Genomic DNA, 10,810 nt, shown 5'->3' on the forward strand with positions numbered 1-10,810 from the left:
AACCGTTGTAGATTTTTGCATTCAGTAATTGTTCATGCTCTTTCCTCACTGGCATCTATCAAAATATTTTCCCCATTAGGTACTTGCTGCTGGGATGAATCCTGTTCAAGTTGCTCGTGGAATTGAGAAGACCGCAATTGCTCTCGTTTCTGAACTCAAGTTGATGTCAAGGCAGGTATTCCCGACTTCTTTTAACTATTCAAGTATCACTATTAGTGAACAAATGTTGCTTTCAGCTTCGTTAATGAAAATAATGATATTCCTTCTCAACCTCATGTACTGTTTTAGCTACTGGCATGTCATTTTCATATTCTGCGTACTGTTTCCTCATGTTTTCGCAGATCCTTTTCTGAAACTTTTGTAAGAACTCACACTGCATTTTATTTCATACATTTTCTTGATGAGATGTGCTGATCATGCAGATTGAAGACCACGAAATCGCTGATGTTGCAGCAGTTAGTGCTGGCAATGACTACACTGTAGGAAACATGATTGCTGATGCTCTTAGACGAGTCGGCAGAAAAGGTGTAGTTAGAGTTGAGAGTGGAAGAAGCACAGAGAACAATCTGGAAATACTAGAAGGAATGCAATTCGAACGTGGCTATCTGTCACCTTACTTTGTTACTGATCGTGCAAATATGTCAGCAGAGTTGAATAACAGCAAGGTTGTTGCACACACTGTCACTATTTTGCGAAGTGTTACTTGTGGATAAATCCCCTATACTATGACTCGATTGCAGATAGACCTAAGTAGTTCCATGATTGCAGATAGACCCCCTGAGTGAAATCTTTTTTTACTCTTTTACCCACAGAGAAAGAGATTTTTTTATTTTATTTATTTATTTAGATTTTTTTTTGACAAATAGACCTCCTGAAGGTAAGTGAGTCAAAAAAAATGCATGGGTTCTACGAGAGAACTGGGTCTCTTTCCGCACTTACCTTTTGCTATCAACAAAATTATTATTTATTCTTGTGTTAAGAGTGTACAATTATAACCCTCAAACCCTTATCGTTACTTTGGAGTTATGATATTGTGAAAAATATTTTCGGTATCAGGGTTACCGAGGTTCAAATCCCCCAACCACACATTTAAAGCGAATAAAAAAGAATGTCCTTGTGTTCTATCTGCAAGCATGCCAAAGTATAAAATTATAACCCCCAACCGTCACAATAGCGCTTCAAATTTTAACAGCTTGAACTTCTCAGTGCAGATACTATTGGTTGACAAAAAAATCACGACTCCTAAGGAATTGTTCAGGATATTGGACAATGCGGTACAAGAGGACTATCCAATCTTGATAATTGCAGAGGGGATTGAAGAGGATGCTTTGACTCCAATAATTAGAAACAAACTCAAAGGTGTGCTGAAGGCAGCTGCTATTAAAGCTCCTGCATTTGGAGAGCGCAAGAGCGACTACTTAGATGACATTGCTATATTGACTGGAGGTGATATAGGGATTCATTGTACTGAATTTGTAGATCATTCTGCACTTTTTGTGACTATATTCTATTGGTTTGCAGGTAAAGTAGTTAGAGATGTGATGGGATTAACTCTTGAAAAAGCTGGAAAAGAGGTTTTAGGTTCTGCTGTCAAAGTTGTAATCACCAAGGATTCGACACTAATTGTTACTGATGGGAGCACCCAGAGTGCAGTAGAGAGGAGGGTTTCTCAACTAAAAAGTCTTGCTGAGGTAAAACAATAATAATAATAATAATAAAACTTTATTCCTCCCCCCTCCCCCCGCCCCGTAAGTATAACGAAACGACAGATATGTGCAGTATACAATTTGACTGATACATGTATTCACGGAGAAAGCTTCTAACTGACAACCTTTCCTTACTCATCCTATAAATCCTCGAAATCATATTTCTAAACTGGCTATTTTCCTAAATTTCAGAACTCTGAAGAAAAGTTTGACAAGAAAATAGTAAACGAGAGGATAGCAAGGTTGTCTGGTGGGATTGCAATGCTTGAGGTAAGATAACGTGGTAGCAAGTCCATTAGTTATTTGTGCAATTGTTAAGAAATGGCATGCCTGTTCAGTAAATAGTGTTCTTGAAACCAAATGGCAGGTTGGTGCACAAACACAAGTTGAATTGAAGGACAAAAAGCTAAGAATTGAAGATGCTCTCAATGCAGCACGAGTAAGTTGCACCTTATCCTTAATAATCTTGTATAAGAGAAGATGTCGTAAAACTCTTGAATAATGTTGTAGGCAGCCATTGAGGAAGGTGTTGTAGTTGGTGGTGGATGTAGTCTATTAAGGCTGTCTACTAAGGTGGATCGCATCAAGGATTCTTTGGATAATGAAGAACAGAAGGTACTGTTATAAAATTTTGTTTGTTTGATCCTCATTTTTATAGTTTGCTAACCTTTTATTGGTTTACAGATTGGTGCAGAAATATTTAAAAGGGCTTTAAGTTATCCTACAAAGTTGATTGCAAAAAATGCTGGTGTCAATGGGAGCGTTGTTGTAGAGAAGGTCCGAAGTTTATATGATAACTTCCCAATTTTCTATCATCTGATACTTCACGAATTCACGCAATCTGATGTTCTATTTTACTCTTTAGGTGTTGTCCATTGATGATGTAAGATATGGTTATAATGCAGCTACCAACTGTTGTGAAGACTTGATGGCTGCGGGAATTTTAGATCCATCCAAGGTACACATAATATTAAGTTGATAGTGGCGACAACAATGTTTATGTCTCAATACTTGGAGAGAAGTAATTTGGCAGGAGAAACTTTAGCATATGCTTAAGGGGGAAAGAAGAAAGGAGATTCATGACAATAAATAACGGTAACCTTAAAACTAAGCTAGAAAGTGAGAGAAGCCCTTCCATATTGTCTGACAGTTTTAATGCTAGGTCTTGTTGTTTGTAGTTTCTCTAGTGACAAAACTTTTTGTACCTACTGTAGGTAAATCTGGCATCGGGCTTGATATGTCCTGTGTTGTTGTATCGACTTGGGGCTTTTTTTTTGCTCATTGTTCTGCTTGGAAAGAGATTAGTATTTTGATGATTAGCCGTTCATTTGTATAATTCTTTCTCAGGTAGTCAGGTGTTGTGTGGAGAATGCTGCTTCAGTTGCCAAAACTTTTATTACATCTGATTTGGTGGTTGTTGATGCAAATGAAGATCTGCCCACTCCTTATCGTACTCCCATGCCAACTTCGAATTTTAAGCCTGCTTCTTCTTCGAATTTTAAGCCAAGATCAGGTGTGCTTTTATTCACAAAACATATATCACAGTCATCAATTTGGAATTCATATAACTTTGATTGAAGTGTTATTTTCTGTAACGTGTACGTGAATTAAGTCGGATTCTTTTGCAATGTATTTTTGACGGTTTGTTGCGTTTCCAGTTATTCCTTTCTAGCCGGCTGGTGGAGATGCTTCAGCTGTGCAGTCATTTGCTGTACCGTTCTCAGTCTTCTCCATCCATTTTGCACGTCAAACTTTTAATTGAGGAAGTTGGAGCTAGAAGAGAGATTTCTCGGAGGATAATGGATTAAGACAACTCAACCACAATATGCAGCTACCCGTGACATGGCAATTGGAGGAATGAGAGCTACGCGAGAGAAGGTACGGCTCCACACCCTGTTGCCCGAGAAAGGATGTTGTTCTCCTTTGTAAATTATGCTTTTTATGTGGATGCTCATGTGTGTTTCTCTTGAGTAAATAGACCATGAAAGATGATCAGAACATATAATTCTATGGAATTTTATGAAATAATGATTTTTTCCCCCGCACTTGGACCTGATCTGATCGAATGAAAATCGCAGTGTTGTTTTGATTGGGATTTCAATACTCAAAAATAGGTACAGGGAAATAAAAGCTTACAAAATAAAAAGTTAAAACTTAAAACTCATTAGAAAAGCTTAATAATCAGTGCAAAAGAGGCTGAACCTACGTTTGGCAGAATATAGACAACCAAATAACAAGAAGCAGGCAGAAAACCAATTTTGACCGCACCTGATATATTCTGTTTTAAAACTTTCAGATTCAAGCTGTCAGATCATACCAAATCCTGAAATAACTAATTTATTATTCTCATGAAAAATCTTGAAATTTATGCACAAAGCTAACGAATCATCAAACCTCAAGCTTCCCATAGACTTACTGATTTAATTAGAATACAAAGGCTAAATTTAACCAAAGAATATATGGAAACCGAGGGCATAACCAAGAGAACTTGATGAAATTGAGCACCAGATGATATGGTGAAGAGATCCTTTATGAATTTGTTGAGAGCTTAGAGCATCTCCAATGGAGCGCCAAAACTCTATTTTGAAGTGTTTTGGCGCTCCAATGGAACGCCAAACACCCCGCTAAATTAGCGGGGTGCTACAGTGTTGCGCCAGAAATGGCGCAACACTGTAGCAATTTTATATTAATTATTATAATGAAATTAGAGTATAAAATAATTATTAAAATAAAATTCAAAAAGAAATACCAACCATTTAGATAAAAATTATATGTAATGTATTATATAATTACATAATTTGTTAAATATTTTAAATAGTTAAAATGTTAAAAGATAAGAATAAAAAAAGGAATATTATTTTTTTTGTAAAATTTGGTGTAATGGGTAGGAGATGGAATAGTGATTTGGTGTAAAAACTACACCAACTTGATGTAAAAACTACACCATTTTGGGTTTTGAGATGGAATAGTGATTTGGTGTAAAAACTACACCAACTTGATGTAAAAACTACACCATTTTGGGTTTTGTGGTTGGAGATGCTGTAAAAACTACACCAACTTGATGTAAAAACTACACCATTTTGGGTTTTGTGGTTGGAGATGCTCTTAGAAAGAGTTCGATTAAGAAAATAGAAGAAATGAATAATTTGTACAAAGTTTTATCTCTATTTCTATTCAATAGCTTCATGAAAAGATATTTTATTCATTTGCTGAACATTTTTTCTGTAATCATTTCATGAATAAATCACCGGTCACTCCTGATTACTGAATATTTTTCCGCAACACCTGCCTATGATTAATTAAAAGAACCACACATTAAGCCATTAATAAAAAAGAGAATGGAATTTTATAGCTTGGGCAGTACTATAAGAGTTATATTTTACAGATTCATAGCATCAATTTTGAATAATTAAACAAGTTGTTTGGCTCCTCTTTGCCATCAGAAATACAGTAGAGAGTCCACTTTTTTCAAACACAGCCGTTTACTATTTAACTGTTGCTGTGAAAAATGAGTTCAAAATCATGAGGAAACACTAGTAAGTGTGACATTTGGACTGAATCAGGACTAAGTATTAAAGGACGATTGAAATTAAAAAGTGGGTTCTCCCCTATATTTTGACAGCGAAAAGGATCGAAATCTTTAAAAAAAGAAAACTATTTACAAGTACTCCATCAAACACAGTAAGAAACTTCATCACAACAACTAATTATATATATATCATTAGAACAGTAGTAAAACAAGAGGAGAACCCTCCTCATCTACAACCAAACGAGCCAAAATATTATACTACTAGTGTTTATAACAAAAATAAATTACCATCATTTGTCAGTCTTTGTTTTTCTTCCCTTGGAACTTCCCTGCCCCTTCTTTGAACCCTTTGCCTTCTTCTCCTCTTTCTTTGTCTCCACCTTAATCTTACTCCCCTGTCCATTGCCTTTGTTCGATGAGTGATTACAATAAGCTGGTCCGCTCGATGCATCAGAAGCCATGGAGTCGTCATCCTCATCATCATCGTCATTGCTGATTTTTCTAGCGGCATCTTCACCCACACCATCTTCAACCTCACCGTCTCCGTTGTCGTCGTTGTCGTCGTCGTCGTCGTCGTCATCATGCATGGGGGATGCTAGGTACATGGTCCATCCTGACTCACTGCTGCTGCATTCCTCTGAAGAAAACTCCATCACTGAGAATGAGAGAGGGAGGAACAAGAGAGAACTAAGCCAAATGGGACAGCTTAAGCCAGCCAATACATAGAAACAATGAGAAAAGATTTCAAGATTAATGCAAACTGTACTGCTACTAACTTTTTAGATACACAGCAATAAATAGGATGATATGATATGATATGTGAAATGTGTATGCAAGTATCTACCACCTGAAAGCTCTGGGCATTGTTTAAAATCTCTGACAGGTCAGCAGCAGGGGGTGGAGGAGAGAATAAAAGGGGCTAAAGATTCATGAGAATGGAACATCCCATCTTCTTTAATTCCCTCTTTCTTGTGAGGAGGCAATGCTCTTTAAATAGGAAATTTAAGACAGCCCATCCTTACAACTTTCTCCACAACCCTTCACAAGCTTTCAACTCTCTGTCAATTTGTCATCATGCCAAAAGGGCACAACATTAGATATATCTCAATTCATCTCCATCTGTCCTCGTGCTCTTTCATTGTCATTATCAACTCTTAAAAAATGCAAAGTTGGTTTTGGAGCTAAGCTTCTTATTATTCTCTAATTTAGGACCTGATAAGTTGCTGATTAGTCTAGCCTTTTGTCTGGTTTGGGCCTTTGGGGGAATATTGCACCAACCTTCCTTATTCCTATTCTATTGTTAGGTTAATTTCACATAGCCCCCCCTAGTGTCGATATTCTGAACTTACTACCCTTGTGGTCTAATTATTGCAGGTAGACCCCCTTTGTTAGAAGTTTTTTATTCTTTTTTACCCGTGGTGGAATTTGGGTAGATATCCCCTGTGGGTGAACATTAATAAGTATCTCATGGTAAAAAAAAAAAAATTCAAAAAAAATACCCAGGGGGTTTCTCTGTAGCAATGAAACTACAAGGGTAGTAAGTTCAAAACAACAATTAGACAAGGGGTCCATGTTCAACTAACCCCTACTGTTATCGTAGTAGTTTGTTCTTTACAAATTTACCTTTGCTCCGATGAATCTTAAACAGTGTTCTTTTACACCTGGTAAATGATCTAATACATCATTGCACTTTTTGGATTTTCTATAGTTGTTACTTTTCGGCATAAAAATGGCAAGTTTATAGATACGGTATCAAATCAAAATAAGAAAAATGCTTGTTGTCTAGACGAAATGTGACTATTTCATAAATCGCTCCTCGATCACTTATGCCTAATATAATGCATATAGCAAAGCGATGTAGCGGGACAATTAGCATTGTATTTATAATTAAATACAATGAGTCCTACAACCAAGGAGAAAAGAGTTGCTTTAAAGGTTTATGGGTTCAAAAAGAAAACTATTCAAAATCCAGGGAGGTGAAGAAAAACCACCCAAGTTTCATTGCTTCCCCTCCTTGAATAGTTTATAGACACCTACATGTTATTTTTCACATGGAAGGTCAATGAATTCTTTATAGGACACTTGAAACTAGAGAATAGGGACCTGTGAACAAAGTGAGGTGGGTGCTTAAATGAGCTCTCCAACCTTAGGCTGTTGTCAGCTCAGAGGGTGATGGGCCTCATTTAAGGTGGCCCACTGCACCAAATCTTTGGGATATCCTACCTTTTGGATGAGAATTCAATGGAGGTAGCTACAATGAGTAATGTCTGCAATCAAACGGGGCGAGAAATCATGCCACTATGTGCCTTGTGGTTTCCTTGCAGGGTTAGGGATTGTGTCTTGTCTCCTTTTAATGCAGACCTGTTGATTTTTGTTCCTTCACTGTTACTTTTTTCGGGGAGAATTTTTCTGTTGGGCAACTAATATTGCAAAATATAGTTAATGCCCCTGCTCAAATGTATGTAGCATCGGAACATGGAAGGTGTAGTGCAGATCTAAGCTGCTCAGAACAGCATTATCTAGACCGTAGAATTCAATAGTACACGATGAATGACGCTCAAGATGACGATAAATGTGGGTGCCTTCTATCTGTGTGCCTGATAGGATACAGATATGAATAATGTTAAGTATCTGAAATTAGTTGATCCAAAACTGATCTTCATGATCGAGATATCTTCCTTTTAAGTTTGTAGATGTGTTGAAACGCATCGATAAACTATGATTTGAGACCTTATTTGTGTATCGTATGCATCATGTAGCCTGCTTGAGTTGCAGTAGTTCCCTCTCATCCAATTGTGCATCTGAGTATACGTTTCTTTTATTTGTTCGACATGGATACGCTTTTACCTTGTTGAAGCATACACGTACTCGCATTAGCATCCCGGGTTAGTTCAACAGATTCGAATGTGATAAATGTCATGGATGTTTCACATCTGATCCGATCGCACTAGTAAATTAGTACTACACGGGCTAATTTTTGGACTATGAAATCAACGTAATGCATGATACATAGTTGATATATATTTGGACTCGTGACTCAAATACAGTTGATCCTTTTGAGTCGATCCTTTTGAGTCGATTGAGTACAAATAGATTAGCCTAGTCCATCCCAATGGGCCTTTGCAATCCTAAGATACCGATATAATAGCCTTTGTCTTGGTGGTTGTTGGCCTTTCCCCGTCTTATTCAAGGATATCATCTTGCAAATTTGGATTATGTACAATTTTTTTAGCATGCACGGTACTCCCTTTGCTCGTTAGCACTTACATCCGGCAAAATGTGGGGCTATGGATGGACTTGGTCGGTCAATCGTCATGGATTTGGACCAAACTGGCTCAATACTTTGGATTGGCCTCATCCATAATAACAAATACAGGTGTTGGGTTCTTATCATGCATGATCATAATAACAAATACAGGTGTTGGGTTCTTATCACGGATGATCATTGAATAATCTTGATATGTTGTAACATACGAGACCATGAAGTGTATAAAACCATATCTACGAAGTTTGTGGCTTACTCTTGGAGATATAAAATTAGCTTTCAATTTTGCTTTTCCTATTCATCTCACTCACCAAGCACAAGTAGTTCTTCTTCTTCTTTTTTGTCTAGCCTTTCGCTTCCTCAAATATCCAACTTAGTATTTTTTTGGTCGTCCATTTATAAAGAGAACAGGACTACCTAATGCGTGTTTCTTAACTTTGTCCTCGATACATGTCTCCCTTGTATCATCAGCATTTAGCACTAGGGGTGCATAAGAATATATGTATCCGAGGAAATATTTGCATCCGTGCCTATTAGGATACGGATATGGTTAATAAACCTAGATCTGTTATGATATGGTTACCGATATAGATATATAGAGAAACATCTAAATTTGTACTGTTGAAATATCCTAAATACGTTGGTCAAACACTTACCATAGTTTTACTCCTTGGATTAATGGATTTGAGATTAATTTGATGATCAAGAGATCTAATCTAAACTTTTTACATATAACAAACATATTAATGAAGTCTCTTGTATAACATGAACTATATTTTTTGCAATATTTTCTGATAATTCTCATATCCTTTTTGTTTTTGTATGATATTTGTGAGTATATGTAGTGCATGTATATCCGTATCTGTATCTGATTTTAGCGGATACGCATAAGAAATTTTCTTACCAATTTTCTTACCAATGCATATTTGTATCTGTATTTATGAATGGTAAAAAAATTACAGGCTTAATAAGTATCATATTCGAGCCATATGTGAACTGTTTGCACCTGTAATTAGCACAACAGTATTAACAATTTCGGAAACTCAACCTAAATCTAAAAGGAAAAGTTTAGGGAAACAAACTTTCGGCAAGCCCAATTTGTAGAGTTGTATGGGCCAGCTGAAATCTCAATAATTGAACAAAGCTCAATTGGGCACTTCCAATTTTATGGGCTGTTTGTTTGCCTAAAAAGAGAGGGTAATCAAAGAAATGGAAAACTATTTCTAAGAAAAATTGTTTTGGGAATGTTTGGTTGGCTAAAAAAAAAAGGAAATCAAAGAATTGAAGATGATATGATGTTAGTTGTCACCTTATTATTGGATGATGTGAGTGATTTTTTAAGATAACTTATTTTGATATTGTTTAGTTGGCGAAAAAAATAAAGAAATGAATTATAAGAAACTTATTTTCCGTAATAGGTTGTTTTCTTTTGTTTGGTTCAATCTTAAAAATAAGAAAATAGATGAGATGAGATGAGTTGTCATTATATTATTGAATGATGTGACTCACACTTAAGAAAATCGTTTTTCTAGCTTTTTGGGAGGAAATTGGTGGAAATGAAATGTTAATGAGATGAGATGAGTTGTCACCATCTTATAGGATGATGTGAGTGATTTGAAATGATGAGATGAGTTGAGTTGAGTGATGTTGTGGATGAAAATAATATTTTATTAGATGTGGAGGATGAGTTGTTGGATGAAAATAATATTTTATTAGATATTGTGGATGAGTTGTTGGATGAAAATAATATTTTATTGGATGTTGTGGATTTTATTAGATATTGTGGATGAGTTGTTGGATGAAAATAATATTTTATTGGATGTTGTGGGTGAGTTTTGGAAAATGCTATAGGCACACCCCTAACCACACCCCCAACCACGTACACTCCTCTCTCGCAACAATGCACTGGGGCCCACATGAGAATTTAAAAAAAATCTCATATGAGCCCCAGTGCACTGTAGCGAGAGAGAAGTGTGGTTAGGGGTGTGGTTGGGGGTGTGACTGTAGCGCCACCCGTGAGTTTTAGGGATGGAAATGGATGAAATTACACTTTTTGAGATTTCCATCTTTTCATTTCAATTTCTTGGTTTTTAGGAAATCTACCAAACAGACAGCCGAAAATGTCAATTCCAACAATTTTTTTCCTTTAAAACTTGTCCGCATTTTAATTCTTCGATTTTAATATTGAGGACATGCTTACATAGTTGGTCTAACGTACACACATACATACATAAACATACATACGTACATATATACATAAACATACACATATATTTACACATACACAGACATGATGTATACCTAATATAT

At 36.3% G+C, this 10,810-nt stretch overlaps 2 protein-coding genes across 3 annotated transcripts in view; one reads left to right on the top strand and one right to left on the bottom strand.

Moving 5' to 3' along the window:
* Positions 1–3,751, top strand: part of LOC109849403 (ruBisCO large subunit-binding protein subunit beta, chloroplastic-like) — a 5,002-nt gene extending 1,251 nt beyond the window's left edge. Inside the window, exons 4-14 of the mRNA XM_020419234.1 lie at positions 80–175; positions 423–665; positions 1,212–1,446; positions 1,522–1,691; positions 1,899–1,976; positions 2,074–2,145; positions 2,217–2,321; positions 2,391–2,483; positions 2,572–2,664; positions 3,054–3,219; positions 3,365–3,751. Of these exons, the coding sequence (XP_020274823.1) occupies positions 80–175; positions 423–665; positions 1,212–1,446; positions 1,522–1,691; positions 1,899–1,976; positions 2,074–2,145; positions 2,217–2,321; positions 2,391–2,483; positions 2,572–2,664; positions 3,054–3,219; positions 3,365–3,378 (1,365 nt within the window). The 3' untranslated portion in view covers positions 3,379–3,751. The remainder of the gene's footprint in view (positions 1–79; positions 176–422; positions 666–1,211; positions 1,447–1,521; positions 1,692–1,898; positions 1,977–2,073; positions 2,146–2,216; positions 2,322–2,390; positions 2,484–2,571; positions 2,665–3,053; positions 3,220–3,364) is intronic.
* On the bottom strand, positions 4,876–6,226 carry LOC109833868 (WD repeat-containing protein 55 homolog). 2 transcript variants are annotated; one of them, XM_020401716.1, is made up of 2 exons: positions 6,083–6,226; positions 4,876–5,940 (listed from the first exon to the last, which is right to left on the bottom strand). In XM_020401716.1, exons 1-2 carry the CDS (start codon positions 6,097–6,099, stop codon positions 5,526–5,528), a joined length of 432 nt encoding a protein of 143 aa, XP_020257305.1. In that variant the 5' UTR covers positions 6,100–6,226; the 3' UTR covers positions 4,876–5,525. The 2 variants fall into 2 exon arrangements, with proteins under 2 accessions (XP_020257305.1, XP_020257312.1); XM_020401723.1 differs by having other exon boundaries at positions 4,879–5,890; positions 6,083–6,220.

This window comes from Asparagus officinalis, chromosome 1 (assembly GCF_001876935.1).
Source record: "Asparagus officinalis chromosome 1, Aspof.V1, whole genome shotgun sequence".
Classification (NCBI taxonomy): domain Eukaryota; kingdom Viridiplantae; phylum Streptophyta; class Magnoliopsida; order Asparagales; family Asparagaceae; genus Asparagus; species Asparagus officinalis.